General features: G+C 40.0%; 2 protein-coding genes across 3 annotated transcripts; both read right to left on the bottom strand.

The window, feature by feature from the left end:
* Nucleotides 1-2075: 2075 nt before the first annotated feature.
* On the bottom strand, nucleotides 2076-4638 carry LOC147305620 (uncharacterized). Its single transcript, XM_086278931.1, has 4 exons — nucleotides 4541-4638; nucleotides 3486-3827; nucleotides 3112-3258; nucleotides 2076-2290 (listed from the first exon to the last, which is right to left on the bottom strand). Exons 1-4 carry the CDS (start codon nucleotides 4572-4574, stop codon nucleotides 2076-2078), a joined length of 738 nt encoding a protein of 245 aa, XP_086135057.1. The 5' UTR covers nucleotides 4575-4638.
* Nucleotides 4639-5274: 636 nt separating this feature from the next.
* Nucleotides 5275-11328, bottom strand: LOC147305621 (uncharacterized). 2 transcript variants are annotated; one of them, XM_086277874.1, is made up of 7 exons: nucleotides 11228-11328; nucleotides 10143-10487; nucleotides 9769-9915; nucleotides 8838-8939; nucleotides 6327-6364; nucleotides 6091-6246; nucleotides 5275-5631 (listed from the first exon to the last, which is right to left on the bottom strand). In XM_086277874.1, exons 1-7 carry the CDS (start codon nucleotides 11259-11261, stop codon nucleotides 5521-5523), a joined length of 933 nt encoding a protein of 310 aa, XP_086134000.1. In that variant the 5' UTR covers nucleotides 11262-11328; the 3' UTR covers nucleotides 5275-5520. The 2 variants fall into 2 exon arrangements, with proteins under 2 accessions (XP_086134000.1, XP_086133998.1); XM_086277872.1 differs by having other exon boundaries at nucleotides 10143-10490; nucleotides 11228-11287.
* Nucleotides 11329-17298: the final 5970 nt, after the last annotated feature.

The following is a 17298-nucleotide window of genomic DNA, read 5'->3' on the forward strand; positions in this document are numbered from 1 at the left end:
ATCTGGTTGGAGGTTTTTGGTGCAGCATCTGTTGAGGACACTTCTGCAGGAGGTGAACTGCTCTGTCTGTTCCCCTCTCTGATCTCTATATATACGTTGTTGCCCTGCAGAAGGAACAAACCAGCTGATTGATACAACTCAAGCTGTGATGAAGCTCAGCTGTCTCACAGTTCCTAAAACTCACCTGTGTGATGTCAGCACGCTCAGATTCCACAGGAGGTCCTGAAAAACATGCAGATAAGAAGATAAACATCAGTCTTTAACCAGTGGAACTACATCTGTAGATCTGAAAGGATCAGGCAAAGAGGACCAACGAGGGATTAATACTAAAGAAAAAGGAGCCTGCCTATCAATAATGAAAATTTCTTTTAACCAGTTATTGTTCTTATTCCCAAATGAAGAACTGATGGTGTTGACAAAGAGGGAAGGGTAGACTGATTAGACTGGATAGACTCAGTTTTAAATGTTATTTTCAATTTAGTTTTCAAAAATAATATCAAGAATGTTGGTCATGTGTTAAATATAAATAAAAACAATGCAATGATTCCCAAATCTCTTAAACTGATATTTTATTCATTAGAAAATTTAAAAAAAAAAACAATCAAATGAGGCTTTTTTTTTATAATGTCATGAAACACAGTAGCTCATTTTGAATTTGATATCAGAAAAAATGCCTCACAAAAGTTTGCATGGGTGCAACAGGAGGCTGGAACAATAAGCATTGCTAAACCCAAACAGCTGGAAGAATAACTCTTTCATAACAGGTCAGTAACTCGGTATAAAAAGAGCATCTTAAAGAGGTGAAGTTTCAAAGAAGTAAAGGAGTCTTCTCTCAGCTACAGATCAATTTTCATTGACTGAAGCAAAGTGGAAAAGTGTTCTGTAGTGAGATCAATTAAAAGCTGAAATTCTCTTGGATGTTGCGTCTGCTGGACTAAAGAGAAAGACTGTTCCGTTTATTATCAGTGCTCGGGTCAAAAGCCTGCATCTCTGATGGTACGGGGGTGCATCAGTATCTGTGGAATTGGAAGCTTCAACACCTGAAAAAAGGCGCCATCAATGCTGGAAGGTGTACTCCCATCCAGACGTCTTTTTAAGGGAAGGTCTTATATATAGGTATATTTCATCAACACAATATTAAACTGCATTCTGTATCTACTACACCAGCCTGGCTTCACGGCCTGGAGTCCAGACCTTTGACCAGCTCAAAATATTTGGAGCATCATGAAACCAAAAACATGACAGAGAAGACTCAGGACTGCTGAGCAGCTCGAAACCTCTAACAGACAAGAACAGGACGACATTCCTAACAGCTAGTCTCCTCAGTCTCCTCGGTCTCCAGATGTTTCCAGACTGTTGTTAAAAGATGAGGGGACGTTATGGTGCGCCATCAAATTCAGAATGAGCTAATAGTTTTCTGAAAATGGTACATGTTCTCAGTTTAAACATTTGATGTAATTTATGTGTTCTATTTGAATTTTGTGTTCATAATGTGACGAAATTTTTATTTTCCCAGTAAACAAACTGCATGATTTTAGAAGTTCTGACAGACTGAATTTGAGAATATTTGAGCCACAGTTGGAAGCTCATTTCAGGCTTTTAATTGTCATTTTCCTTGTGTTACTTATGTTGTCAGGACATTAATATTTTCTGGACAGAAACCAGTTCCCTATGATATGTATTTCTAAATTTTACTATGTTTAAGTTTTTAAAGGGTTTAATGGGACGACTCTTTGTTATATTTCCCTAAAAAGGTCCAGGGGATGAGGGAAAGTGATAAAAAGTGTCTGGGTCGAAAAAAGGAGACAGGGAGGCAAAATGGTTAAACTAAAGAGTTTTATTAATGCTTCTGTTAGTAACTGAACTAAAAGACATGGTTAAGCCGCTATCACCATTTAAAGAAGCAAACCAAAACTCAGGCATCAGTCAGTGAACTGAAAAAGTAGATTAAAAAAAAGGATTAGTCACCAAACACTCCTCTCCACCGAGCAGGAGCAAACAATCACCAAACACAGCTCACTAGCTGCACCCACCAACATGGCTCTCTGGCACCAGAGCTCACCTTTCTCTGGCTTTTAATTGCTGATGGGAGTCAGCTGTACAAAAAAATGTGGCAGGAGAGACAGCAGGACACACAGGGCAAGTAAAGAGTTAAAAACACCATCGTGCGTGTTTCCTGTAGCCTCACCTTTGGGTTTAGCTGTCCTCCTCATCATGTAGAAAATCAACGAAGTTGCTAAAAAGGCGCTGATGATAATGACCACAATAAGACGCACATAAATCACCACATCTGCAGGTGTTTAACAGAGAAGGGTTCTTTTACTCGCAGTGTAAACATGTGGAGCAAAGCCGGTTCATTTAGCAGTAAACATACAGTATAACATGTGTTTTTGGACTGAACACAGTTACTCAGGCATTTATGTGACAAACTGCTTATCAATCATGACAGAAAAACAAATCAGAAAAAATCAATTTCCTTCTGCATGAAATTATTTAATGAAGTAGCACAGAAAGTATTTATACTTTAACCAAGTTTTCTGTATTGACTACCTGCTGTTGTACTTTCTGCTAAAACGTGAGCAGCTCCCTATTCTGCTTCACTACAGCTCCCACAATGCTTTCCTCTGTCTGTGTCTGTTACACTGACACTTGTGAAAAAGCTCTGAAACCAAACAGTGACTAATCACAGTCTGTATCTGTCATCTAGCACAGATCTCATGCAGTGCTGCTGTGAGGAAGTCAGCCATGTCCTCTCTCAGCTGCTGACCTGCTGTGGTGGAAACTTATTTCTTTAGCTGTTGTGCTTTTTACTGAAGTCACTGCAATGATCAGTTTTCAGTCAAACACGTGTTACATTCATTTGACAGTTTTGACTTTAATTCTACTATCATGCCAATATTTTCTACTTTAATTCGTTTCAACACATTTTTATCTTTTATTCAGAATAGAAAAGCGATTTATTGTCATTCTACATGTACATCAACACCGAGGAAAGAAGTTTACATTTTAGAAATGTTCTTCTTCCACATCTCACAGTGTGTCACTACTAGATAGTTCACTCATTAATGGATCACATATAAATCTGCATACATATAAAAATCTATAACGTACCTGAACTTCCAGAGGAGGCTGATGAAGGTGTGGAGCTTCCTGAAGTTGAACTTAAACTCTGTGCTGTTGGTGGTGTGGAGGCTGATGAGAGAAACACTGAAGCTGAAAAAGGTCTCAGAGTCCCGTTTGGTGTTGAAGTGGTTGAAGCTGTGAACAATGAAACCATCAGAGTCATAATAAGACCACTTGAAGCAGTTTATATATCTGCATGTGACTGACGTGGTTATGGGCTGTTTGACAGCAGAACTGATGAAACTTGATGTTTCAGATAAATATAACATCTGTAGGTGATTTGAAGGAAAAGTAGCTGCTTTTGAGACGTGAAGCTTCTGTCACACCTTCAAAGACAAACACGACTGTTAGCAGAAACTCACCTTCTGTGACAATCAGCTCAAAATCATCGTTTCCAAACCAGCGTTTGTCCAAAGAGCACCTGTACCGTCCTGAGTCAGACTGTTTCAGCTGTGTGATGCTCACATACATAATATATGAGGTAACACCTTTTTTTACATATTTAATGCTGTATCTGCCGTTCTGAGCTGCATCATCAGATGTTTCAACAAGAATGTTTCCATTTTCACATTTTTTCTTACAGAAGAGTTTCCTGCTTCCAGGGAAATAAAAGTTGCATTTAACTGCGATGTTTCCTCCTTCCTCTGCTCTGTGAGGGAGAGTTTGTGCTTTGACCAAACCAGTGTTTCCATCCTGAAGTGCTGCTGAAAGGATGAACAATCATTAGTTACAATCTTACTATAGATTAAATGTGACAGATGATTATGAATTTGAACTGATCACAGAAGTTCAGTTAACTTCACTTTTCTGTTTTTAGTTGCAAACAGCAAACTTCCTGTTTTATACACGAACACAAAGCATCTGATGTGGAAGATTCAGAGTTTAAGGTTGTGAAAAAGATACAAAAATGAAATTTGACTTTTTTTATCTTTGATGACATCAGCAGCAGCTATTTCCATATTTGTATGTGAAATGAACATTTTAGTCGCGTTGCTAAACATCCAGTTCTCACTTTGTCACCGCTCACTTTGTTGCTCTTCAGCTCATTAAGAGAAGAAATGAAACAGAGTGTTTGTTTCATCAGCTCTACTATTATAAGTTTGTCTCTCATAGAAGAGTAGACGAAAAGTATTTGATTATAGATTCCATGTACAAGAAAAAAGTAGAAATTTCTGGGGATCAAACTGTTGGGAAACTAAAAATAATTTGCAAAGTGCAAAAAAAATTTTGTGGAAACATTTAAATTCCACTCATATCCAAACTTCACACTATGTTTAACCACAGAAAACAATAATTATGAGCGAGAACAAAGAAATGAAGAAGTGAGTCGCAAAACGAATTATAAATGAAAATAAAATGGAGACAAATAAGACTTAGAACAGAGAAAGTGACAGAAATAAGAAGAGAATTTACTCACTGAGGAAGATGAAGCAGAGCAAAGTGTGTTTCATCTCAGAGCTCTGATGGTTTAATGCTGCTTCAGTTCGTCTTCACTTCAAACCAGGAACTTCTTACTTCTCTTAATGAGGAGGTCACGCCTTCAAACCTCTCTCTCTCTCTCTCTCACACACACACACACACACACACACACACACACACACACACACACACACACACACACACCTTCTCTCTCACCAGTCGAGGGTGAGTGATGCGATCCTAAATCCCGTGAAAATGTTCATGCCTGTCTGAGAAAAGTGTATAAAGTGTGTAGTGAGGGGTTTTACAGCCTTACATCTATACAGAATATTTTTACATCTATAATAAACGAGGGAACACTGTACATGTTTTGTACACTGATTGTACAAAACATGCACTAAACAAATCATACTTGTGAGTCCTCAAAGTTACACACCAATCATTGTGTACATTTGTAAATCTTACTTTATGGTTGTGGATCATATCGTACACATTTGCAAACCTTCTCTCCATATTTATGCTACATCAACGTTTCTGACACTATTTAGAGAACAAATAAAAGGAGACACTTCAGACCTTCATCCAGTCTCAACTGAAACTTCAGCGCTGTTATGCTGAAAAGTTAAATATTAACAAGTGTAGGTATTAAAAAAGATTTTTTACATTAGAATTTTTTTTCTGTCTTTTTATTGTGTTTGTTTCAGTCTGATGACAACAGTAACAGGTGACACAGCAGTTAATCTGAGTTCCATTGGTTTGGTAAAATACACACTAACATAAAATAGATGAAGTTAGCCACCTGGAGCTTTGTTACTGACTACATTTAAGGATCGTGCTCCAGGAGCAGCCTGCCAGTCATACCATCATGCCATCTGTTAAACTAAACTAAAAGTAGCTGTAATAAAAGCAACATACAGTGTAATTGTTTGACAGACAGATGGTCATAAACAGAAAAATATACTGTTGTATGGATTCTGTTCATCTGTTAGCCACCGAGCTTTCATCAGCAGCATCACTAGGCCTACTGATGTTTTTGGACATATGAGGAGGTGAAGCATCTGCGGTGTGGTCGGCAGAGCTGGCATGTACCTGGGGACGAAGTACAAACATAAATTGCATTACCACAGGGGGCGCTGTTGGTGGCACGATAGTGGGAGAAATCCACTTCAGTATAATCAACTGCATTCATGTCATCTTCAGTCCTAAAGGAATCAAACTTCAGTCTCTCAAAATATGATGTAAATGAATAAAAATTCATACAGATAAACTCTGAGAGAAGATAAAATATGTGTACAAGAAATATTTATGTATGAAATCTTAAAAAACATTTGCTATCAGCTTGTTAATGAAACAAGAATGAACCAAAAAAATGCAATTTCTGTTAAATGCAAAAAAACAAACAAAAAACTAAAAAGCAGCATTTTTAAGCATTAATACTGGCAATCGCATAAAATATCTATCAATGATAAATTACTTTAATGCACAAACTGTGATCTAGATCCTAATTTCTGACCTCAGAGCTTAAAATCCGACCACAGTTTTACTTACTTTGTTGTGAGGAGAGGTGGAGAGGCTGTAGAGGTCTATTGTTTTCATCTCCATCTGGTTGGAGGTTTTTGGTGCAGCATCTGTTGAGGACACTTCTGCAGGAGGTGAACTGCTCTGTCTGTTCCCCTCTCTGATCTCTATATATACATTGTTGCCCTGCAGAAGGAACAAACCAGCTGATTGATACAACTCAAGCTGTGATGAAGCTCAGCTGTCTCACAGTTCCTAAAACTCACCTGTGTGATGTCAGCACGCTCAGATTCCACAGGAGGTCCTGAAAAACATGCAGATAAGAAGATAAACATCAGTCTTTAACCAGTGGAACTACATCTGTAGATCTGAAAGGATCAGGCAAAGAGGACCAACGAGGGATTAATACTAAAGAAAAAGGAGCCTGCCTATCAATAATGAAAATTTCTTTTAACCAGTTATTGTTCTTATTCCCAAATGAAGAACTGATGGTGTTGACAAAGACGGAAGGGTAGACTGATTAGACTGGATAGACTCAGTTTTAAATGTTATTTCAATTTAGTTTTCAAAAATAATATCAAGAATGTTGGTCATGTGTTAAATATAAATAAAAACAATGCAATGATTCCCAAATCTCTTAAACTGATATTTTATTCATTAGAAAATTTAAAAAAAAAACAATCAAATGAGGCTTTTTTTTATAATGTCATGAAACACAGTAGCTCATTTTGAATTTGATATCAGAAAAAATGCCTCACAAAAGTTTGCATGGGTGCAACAGGAGGCTGGAACAATAAGCATTGCTAAACCCAAACAGCTGGAAGAATAACTCTTTCGTAACAGGTCAGTAACTCGGTATAAAAAGAGCATCTTAAAGAGGTGAAGTTTCAAAGAAGTAAAGGAGTCTTCTCTCAGCTAAAGATCAATTTTCATTGACTGAAGCAAAGTGGAAAAGTGTTCTGTAGTGAGATCAATTAAAAGCTGAAATTCTCTTGGATGTTGCGTCTGCTGGACTAAAGAGAAAGACTGTTCCGTTTATTATCAGTGCTCGGGTCAAAAGCCTGCATCTCTGATGGTACGGGGGTGCATCAGTATCTGTGGAATTGGAAGCTTAAACACCTGAAAAGGCACCATCAATGCTGGAAGGTGTACTCCCATCCAGACGTCTTTTTAAGGGAAGGTCTTATATATAGGTATATTTCATCAACACCATATTAAACTGCATTCTGTATCTACTACACCAGCCTGGCTTCACGGCCTGGAGTCCAGACCTTTGACCAGCTCAAAATATTTGGAGCATCATGAAACCAAAAACATGAGAAGACTCAGGACTGCTGAGCAGCTCGAAACCTCTAACAGACAAGAACAGGACGACATTCCTAACAGCTAGTCTCCTCAGTCTCCTCGGTCTCCAGATGTTTCCAGACTGTTGTTAAAAGATGAGGGGACGTTATGGTGTGCCATCAAATTCAGAATGAGCTAATAGTTTTCTGAAAATGGTACATGTTCTCAGTTTAAACATTTGATGTAATTTATGTGTTTTATTTGAATTTTGTGTTCATAATGTGACTGTCAATGGAAAATTGTATTTAGTAGTCAGTATAATCTTTTAGTGATATAAGTTTGCTTATGGTAGAATGCTGTTTGTAGTTATTTGGTAGTGACAGGATGTGTGATTTTTAGCAGGCTTGGTTCACCCCCCCACATCCTGGGAGCATGGGAGAGGTCGTACCTTGTTTTATTGTTTTAACATAGCTATGTTTGTTTTAGTTTAAGTGCTTTAACTGCTGGACTTCCTCACCGTGCCATCTAGGGTGGGGGAGACTACCCTCTTTATGACCAAGGATGTACCTTTTGTGCTTTCATGTTATATGACCCTTTGATCAGCAACACACACACAAACACACACACACACACACACACACACACACACACACACAATGGAGTATAAAATAAAGACCGGGGCAGTTCTCTCACTGGAGTCTCTTAGAGTGGAGGCTGCCCTTGCTAGCAAGAAGTTCTGTGTGTTTCTCTTCTCTGAGTCTTTACTGAAGAAGTGTTTTATAACATTTTCCCTAACAGTGATGAAAATGTTATTTTCCCAGTAAACAAACTGCATGATTTTAGAAGTTCTGACAGACTGAATTTGAGAATATTTGAGCCACAGTTGGAAGCTCATTTCAGGCTTTTAATTGTCATTTTCCTTGTGTTACTTATGTTGTCAGGACATTAATATTTTCTGGACAGAAACCAGTTCCCTATGATATGTATTTCTAAATTTTACTATGTTTAAGTTTTTAAAGGGTTTAATGGGACGACTCTTTGTTATATTTCCCTAAAAAGGTCCAGGGGATGAGGGAAAGTGATAAAAAGTGTCTGGGTCGAAAAAAGGAGACAGGGAGGCAAAATGGTTAAACTAAAGAGTTTTATTAATGCTTCTGTTAGTAACTGAACTAAAAGACATGGTTAAGCCGCTATCACCATTTAAAGAAGCAAACCAAAACTCAGGCATCAGTCAGTGAACTGAAAAAGTAGATTAAAAAAAAGGATCAGTCACCAAACACTCCTCTCCACCGAGCAGGAGCAAACAATCACCAAACACAGCTCACTAGCTGCACCCACCAACATGGCTCTCTGGCACCAGAGCTCACCTTTCTCTGGCTTTTAATTGCTGATGGGAGTCAGCTGTACAAAAAAATGTGGCAGGAGAGACAGCAGGACACACAGGGCAACTAAAGAGTTAAAAACACCATCGTGCGTGTTTCCTGTAGCCTCACCTTTGGGTTTAGCTGTCCTCCTCATCATGTAGAAAATCAACGAAGTTGCTAAAAAGGCGCTGATGATAATGACCACAATAAGACGCACATAAATCACCACATCTGCAGGTGTTTAACAGAGAAGGGTTCTTTTACTCGCAGTGTAAACATGTGGAGCAAAGCCGGTTCATTTAGCAGTAAACATACAGTATAACATGTGTTTTTGGACTGAACACAGTTACTCAGGCATTTATGTGACAAACTGCTTATCAATCATGACAGAAAAACAAATCAGAAAAAATCAATTTCCTTCTGCATGAAATTATTTAATGAAGCACAGAAAGTATTTATACTTTAACCAAGTTTTCTGTATTGACTACCTGCTGTTGTACTTTCTGCTAAAACGTGAGCAGCTCCCTATTCTGCTTCACTCAGTAACAACTACAGCTCCCACAATGCTTTCCTCTGTCTGTGTCTGTTACACTGACACTTGTGAAAAAGCTCTGAAACCAAACAGTGACTAATCACAGTCTGTATCTGTCATCTAGCACAGATCTCATGCAGTGCTGCTGTGAGGAAGTCAGCCATGTCCTCTCTCAGCTGCTGACCTGCTGTGGTGGAAACTTATTTCTTTAGCTGTTGTGCTTTTTACTGAAGTCACTGCAATGATCAGTTTTCAGTCAAACACGTGTTACATTCATTTGACAGTTTTGACTTTAATTCTACTATCATGCCAATATTTTCTACTTTAATTCGTTTCAACACATTTTTATCTTTTATTCAGAATAGAAAAGCGATTTATTGTCATTCTACATGTACATCAACACCGAGGAAAGAAGTTTACATTTTAGAAATGTTCTTCTTCCACATCTCACAGTGTGTCACTACTAGATAGTTCACTCATTAATGGATCACATATAAATCTGCATACATATAAAAATCTATAACGTACCTGAACTTCCAGACGAGGCTGATGAAGGTGTGGAGCTTCCTGAAGTTGAGCTTAAACTCTGTGCTGTTGGTGGTGTGGAGGCTGATGAGAGAAACACTGAAGCTGAAAAAGGTCTCAGAGTCCCGTTTGGTGTTGAAGTGGTTGAAGCTGTGAACAATGAAACCATCAGAGTCATAATAAGACCACTTGAAGCAGTTTATATATCTGCATGTGACTGACGTGGTTATGGGCTGTTTGACAGCAGAACTGATGAAACTTGATGTTTCAGATAAATATAACATCTGTAGGTGATTTGAAGGAAAAGTAGCTGCTTTTGAGACGTGAAGCTTCTGTCACACCTTCAAAGACAAACACGACTGTTAGCAGAAACTCACCTTCTGTGACAATCAGCTCAAAATCATCGTTTCCATCTGGAACCAAAGTTCTGTCCAAAGAGCACCTGTACCATCCTGAGTCAGACTGTTTCAGCTGTGTGATGCTCACATACATAATATATGAGGTAACACCTTTTTTTACATATTTAATGCTGTATCTGCCGTTCTGAGCTGCATCATCAGATGTTTCAACAAGAATGTTTCCATTTTCACATTTTTTCTTACAGAAGAGTTTCCTGCTTCCAGGGAAATAAAAGTTGCATTTAACTGTGATGTTTCCTCCTTCCTCTGCTCTGCGGGTGAGAGTTTGTGCTTTGACCAAACCAGTGTTTCCATCCTGAAGTGCTGCTGAAAGGATGAACAATCATTAGTTACAATCTTACTATAGATTAAATGTGACAGATGATTATGAATTTGAACTGATCACAGAAGTTCAGTTAACTTCACTTTTCTGTTTTTAGTTTCAAACAGCAAACTTCCTGTTTTATACACAAACACAAAGCATCTGATGTGGAAGATTCAGAGTTTAAGGTTGTGAAAAAGATACAAAAATGAAATTTGACTTTTTTTTATCTTTGATGACATCATCATCAGCAGCAGCAGCAGCAGCAGCAGCTATTTCCATATTTGTATGTGAAATGAACATTTTAGTCGCGCTGCTAAACATCCAGTTCTCACTTTGTCACCGCTCACTTTGTTGCTCTTCAGCTCATTAAGAGAAGTAATGAAACACAGAGTGTTTGTTTCATCAGCTCTACTATTATAAGTTTGTCTCTCATAGAAGAGTAGAGGAAAAGTATTTGATTATAGATTCCATGTACAAGAAAAAAGTAGAAATTTCTGGGGATCAAACTGTTGGGAAACTAAAAATAATTTGCAAAGTGCAAAAAAAATTTTGTGGAAACATTTAAATTCCACTCATATCCAAACTTCACACTATGTTTAACCACAGAAAACAATAATTATGAGCGAGAACAAAGAAATGAAGAAGTGAGTCGCAAAACGAATTATAAATGAAAATAAAATGGAGACAAATAAAAGTTAGAACAGAGAAAGTGACAGAAATAAGAAGAGAATTTACTCACTGAGGAAGATGAAGCAGAGCAAAGTGTGTTTCATCTCAGAGCTCTGATGGTTTAATGCTGCTTCAGTTCGTCTTCACTTCAAACCAGGAACTTCTTACTTCTCTTAATGACGAGGTCATGCCTTCAAACCACACACACACACACACACACACACACACACACACACACACACACACACACACACACACACACACACACACACACACACACACACACACTCCTGCTCTCTAACCAGTCGGAGTGAGTGATGTGATCCTACTACAAGGCAGATAAATCCCCACTGTCTGAGTGTGTGTGCAGGTCTGGATCCTGGAGGTCACGCTGGAAGGATCCATCTAGTGGAATCTCTGGACTCTCTTCATGGAGCTCATGGCTCAGTAAAACAGCTGACAGAGACACGGAGCATCGTTGATCACATGATCTCTTATCTTACCTGCTTAGCCTCTTGTGTCCTTGTCTAGTCTCGTGTTTTTTGTATTACTTTTCCCTGGAACACTCTCTCACAAACTTAAAGAGGAATTACGGATTTGATCAACTGGTCCCTGAATGCAATTCACACCCTTTTCTCAACGAGAAGTCTGAGCTCGGTTGAGCCTGAGTGTTGAAGATATCTACCTATTCGGAACCATGATAACAGGGTTCTTGCTGATCGGAGCTGGCTTGGCCCTGGCTTATCGAAGATTAAAGAAAGCGGAATCAGCTGTTCAAAACCCCCCACAAGGCTGCCCGCTGAGATTGAAACAATGGGACGAGTAGTGAGTTCTCAAAATGGGCTCATTGAGCACAGCACGCATAAGATCTTGGAGAAGCTTACAGCTGCTGTGAACACTCAGAATACGACCTCTGAGCGAAACTTGATCACATCTTGGAGAAGCTCACTGTGGTTGTGAGTTCTCAGAATCGGCTCTTTGAGCATAAAAAGGACAACATCACGGAGCGTAAGTTTGATAACATCATGGAGAAGCTCACGGCTCTCCAACGGGAGATTGAGAGACCAGTGTCGGACTGTTAGAACAGCTTTGAAATTCACATGAGTTGTTCGCACTAAAGTAAAAACCCGGGGAAGATGGCGGTTGACTGGACCAGCGCAGACATGCTGCAGGACCAGATGTGCTGTCTACACCGGCTCTCTCTTACCCTTTACCTGCCCCTGTTGCTTGTGCTCTTGTGTTTCTATGGTGTATTAATAGTCATGTGCTTGCACTTTATGCAACTCACACACAAGTGCAGAGTTTAACACGTAGTTTTTTGCTTTGTATCTGTAACCAGACCTTAACAAAAAATGTGTAACTTGTGTAAATATTTTTTTTCAAACACAAATCTTTTTTTACACACACACAAATTCTCATATATCATTGCACAAACATTTTCAGATATTTCGGTTTACAAGGTAACAAAACTCAGTCCACAACTACACATTTGATTTACAAGTACAAAATATTTATGGCCACAATTTGAGCCCACACACTCCCATCCAATCTGTGAAATGTGCCATGATACTTCTGCTGTGCATACACAAAGTTTCACAACACATCTTCTAAAGAGCTGCAAACTTCTGTATAGATGTACATGTAAGAACTGCATACACACGCTGAGGCTACATGACTGGCTAATATTGACCATTTTAACAGTTCACTGCTGCTTCCCCTTAATTCTCTGCAACAGCATGTTTAGATGAGCGTCAGCTGATCTGCATGGACTGCTGGCTGAGCTTAACTCAGGATAATGTGTTTTAATGTTAAAATAGGGCTTCATGTCTTGTGTCATTTAAATACTTGTTCACTTGAAAACATTGTTTCAATCTGCTCTACCATGATGTAGATAGGATGTAAAATGAAGTAGGGGTTATATACTCAAGAAAGAGTATATAAACAGTGTTGTGGAGGTGAAGAGAGTGCAAGACAGAATCATGAAATTAAAGCTGGATATTGAAGCTGTGATGATGAGTGTTGTCAGTGAGTTTTCCCCACAGGCTGGATGTCAGTTAGAAAAAAGAGAAATTCTGCAGTAAGCTGGATTAAGTGTTAGAGAGTGCCACCGGGGGGAAGAGAGTGACGACTGAAGCAGACTTCAATGGACAATGGACAGACTTGAAGGGAACAGAGGCGAAGAGGAAGTGTGGAGTAAGTACGATGTAAAGGAGGGAAATGCACAAAGGACACACGGTTGTTAATGGTGCGAAAATGATGGAAACGGCTGTAGTGAACACGCTTCAACAAAAGATGACTGATAATATACAGCTGTAGTGCTGAGGGAAACTGCCAAGCAGGAGTTTGATATTTCCTCTGGACAAAGATTTAAAAAAGACAAGGAGAAAAGTATACAGGAGTGCCTGGATGCATGCAAAGGGAGACGTAACAAGGAAAAAGACAGAGACATAAAGCTGGAAAGAATTTTCAGCAGGTTAGAGTGATTATGGATAGAGATGGAAATGTAGTGAGACACTAATGAAAACAGAGAGCGAGACAGAGGAGGATAGATGGTGGAAAACTTGTGAGGACTAAAAAGAATGAAGTAAGGGTACTAGTGGATCCATCCATCCATCCATCTTCATCCGCTTTATCCGAGGCCGGGTCGCGGGGGCAGCAGCCTAAGCAAAGAGGCCCAGACCTCCCTCTCCCCAGCCACCTCCTCAAGCTTATCCGGGGGAATACCAAGGCGTTCCCAGGCCAGCCGAGAGATATAATCTCTCCAGCGTGTCCTGGGTCTGCCTCGGGGCCTCCTCCCGGTGGGACATGCCTGGAACACCTCACCCAGGAGGCGCCCAGGTGGCATCCTTGTCAGATGCCCGAACCACCTCAGCTGGCTCCTTTCGATGTGGAGCAGCAGCTGCTCTACTCTGAGCCCCTCCCGGATGGCCGAACTTCTCACCCTATCTCTAAGGGAGAGGCCAGCCACCCTTCGGAGGAAGCTCATTTCTGCCGCTTGTATCCGCGATCTCGTTCTTTCGGTCACTACCCACAGCTCGTGGCCATAGGTGAGGGTAGGGACGTAGATCGACCGGTAAATTGAGAGCTTCGCTTTTACACTCAGCTCCCTCTTCACCACGATGGACCGGTGCAGCGTCCGCATTACTGCAGCTGCAGCCCCAATCCGTCTGTCGATCTCCGGCTCCCTTCTCCCATCACTCGCGAACAAGACCCCGAGATACTAAAAGATCAAAAGATTCAGTAAAATTCCTGAGATACAAACACATCAGTTGGACATGTTATCTGCTAGACTTGTAGTCAAGACCTCCTAAACCAAGACCAAGACAATACCAAGACCAAGACAGACCGAGTCCAGACCAAGACAAAGACCGAGACGAGACCGAGACTGAGACAGAGACAAAAAAGTCTTTAAACTGCAGCCAGATGCTGCTTCGTTTACGGGTGTCAGGCATATTTATGTGTTTTTGCGATGCACTCGCACAGCCCTCCTCACCGCTGTCTACTGTCTCACTCACTTACTGAGAGGACAGACACACGCTCCACTTGACTGTCGCGTCTCTCACCCTCTCTGTTTTTTACATAATGATATTATCCTATATCCTCGCATGTGATTGGCCACAATATGGAGGGATTGGAGCATAGTTGAGTCACTGTGTGAGAGCTGAGCAGCGAAAGGAAATTAGGTGAGGAGCCGGCTCTCGCTCAATGGGAGTCGACTCCTCTGATTCACTACAAAGCACTCTCTACGCACGGCTCTTAGAGCTGATGCGTTTGCGCATCACACATTATCGAACGTTACGTTGTGTGTCATGAATACTGTTGACTCCAAATCTCCCGACAACTATGTGGATCTTAGACAGCAAGACCGAGACAGCGAGACCAAGACAAGACCGAGACCACGTAACCGGTCTCGAGACATCCAACTCTATTATCTGCATATCAGTAATTATCATACACTAAAGTTTTAATGAGCTTAGAGGTAAGTATAGGGGCATCTGTCCTGGAAGCATTTTTAAAAAATCATATTTACTTTTAATGAAGGCCACAATGTGGTCGAAATCAAGCCTCATTTACTCATTATTAAAATGTTTTATTACAATATTTCCTCACTGTGGTTGAACACATTTTATCACTTTATGTTGGTCACTATTAGACATCAAACAGCAAAACTACAAATTGTCAAATTCAAAATGTTGAAAGTCACTCCAATACAACATTAGTGAAATATGTTTAGTTTTAATACAGTATTATTATACTGCAATAATATATATAGTATTACAATAAACACCTATGTGGAGCAATTCACATCCTTTCACACACAGACTGATGCATCACAGTATTTTTTGCATCATTTTAGGAAGGGCTGTATGAGAAAATTGTGATGACCAAAGTACGAATGTCACTCTGCCTTCACTCTGTGACCAATGTCCTGCCACTAACACTATTGCTCTTGTTGTTCACATGAAATTGGTTTTAGTTGCCTGCCTTATACTATCTGATAAGACCAGCTGCGACCTCAACAAACAGGAAGTCAAATATGCCATCGATGTAAGTAATGCAAACATACAGTAGTAAAATTTGCCCTTGTCAGTCAGATCATGTTCCTCTTGCTCACGGTATTTGTGAGTCAATCGAACATGAAAAATTGAAGCACAAGGTCCTGCTAAAGAAGCTAGCTGTACAAATGAACAAGCTGCTAATGGATGAGACGAACTCAGAATGGCTAAGAGATGGCCAGACAGTCCTGATCCCAGGACTCTAGAAGGGATGGATCCCATTTAACTACCAACCAACAACCTTCCTCAGCACAATGTGGAAGCTCCTGTCAGGCATTATAGGGGCCAAGATGAACAAGCACATGACTCAGTACATGAGTGGAGCACACCAGAAAAGAAGTTGGCACTAGAAGCCAACTTCAAGCCAATTGCACAAGCTACCATTAGGTGCAGGATTTAGCAAGTAGACGCTCTCTCCCCATTGCTGTTCTACATAGGCTTGAACACCCTAACCAGATCTGTAACAAGACTAGCAACGTCTTCTTCAGATACCCTGGTGGGATGATAAGCTCCCCAAAGGAGGAGATAGAAGCCACTGACATCAAGACAAGGCATGGAGGGTTCCACCCCAATTTTACACAGTTTCTCTTAATTTGTATTTTACCTTTCTGCAAAGGACATGCTGCATGTTCATGTTCAAGCAGCAAAACAACAACAACAAAAAAACGCAGACCAGACTCGAGTATAAAGTTAGATGTTAAAAGAAGGAACTCACTGTGAGTTCCTCATTTCTTTTTCTGCGTTGTTAACATCAAAGTTCCTGAGAAAAAATTCTGCGTGTGATCCAGCTTTGAACCACATTTCACTCTGTTTTTCTCATTGTATCATAATGGGACAGATAGTTAACCAGACTGAGGTCTCCAACAGAATGTTTGACACTGCTGTGAAGTCTTGTGTCAGGACACCAGTGGAAGATCGAAAATACTGCAGGTTCGTATTTTTTTGTTTCTAGCCTCTGATGGTAGGAGGTTGCAGAAACACTTCCTACTGAGCCGCAGTTGTTTTGCACTTTGCGTTTTGGTGTCACAGCCCTCAGACTTTACTTTATCACAACATGCATGAACACATATTTCAACATTACTGTGAAACAGGATGCTTCTAATTTTGGAGATATTGCGAAAATGAAAGAGAGCAGTCTTACATATTTGTTGAATGTGTGCATTGAAGGACTAGATAGACACCATATTTCTAAGGCTTTTAGGGCTGCACCCTGTGGAACTCCATAATTAACCTTTGTGTTGAAAGAGGACTCCCTATCTACATGAACAAACTGGAGTCTGTTAGATATGATTCAAGCCAGTGCAGCACAGTACCTTTAATACCCACAGTGTTATGGTACTGGTTCTGTGACCCAGTGTTTTGTGTTTAAGTTATATTCCTTGATTACTTGTCATTCATGGCTTTGGTTTTCTCGGTGGTTTTCTGTTTATATTATCTTTATAGTTCTAGCTCCTAGTTTTGGTCACAGTGTCTTCCTTTTGTTCCATGTTGCATATCCAGTCAGTCATGTCTCAGTGTCAAGTCTGTGTCTCTGAGTTTGTGTCTTTGCAAATGTCTCTGGCTTCCTGTTTTACTTTGAGTGTCC

Source organism: Aulonocara sp. 'chitande type north' Nkhata Bay, linkage group LG20 (assembly GCF_057382095.1).
Source record: "Aulonocara sp. 'chitande type north' Nkhata Bay isolate Kocher_YH1m ecotype deep benthic linkage group LG20, A_spYH_male_GT1.1, whole genome shotgun sequence".
In the NCBI taxonomy this organism is placed as follows: Eukaryota; Metazoa; Chordata; class Actinopteri; order Cichliformes; family Cichlidae; genus Aulonocara; species Aulonocara sp. 'chitande type north' Nkhata Bay.

Coding starts and splice junctions, on each gene's coding strand:
- LOC147305620 (XM_086278931.1), bottom strand. CDS start 4,574: ATGAAACACACTTTGCTCTGCTTCATCTTCCTCA. Junction 3,259..3,485: donor TGAGCTGATTGTCACAGAAG/GTGAGTTTCTGC, acceptor CATTGTTCACAG/CTTCAACCACTTCAACACCA. Junction 2,291..3,111: donor AGCCTCCTCTGGAAGTTCAG/GTACGTTATAGA, acceptor AAACACCTGCAG/ATGTGGTGATTTATGTGCGT.
- LOC147305621 (XM_086277872.1), bottom strand. CDS start 11,261: ATGAAACACACTTTGCTCTGCTTCATCTTCCTCA. Junction 9,916..10,142: donor TGAGCTGATTGTCACAGAAG/GTGAGTTTCTGC, acceptor CATTGTTCACAG/CTTCAACCACTTCAACACCA. Junction 8,940..9,768: donor AGCCTCGTCTGGAAGTTCAG/GTACGTTATAGA, acceptor AAACACCTGCAG/ATGTGGTGATTTATGTGCGT.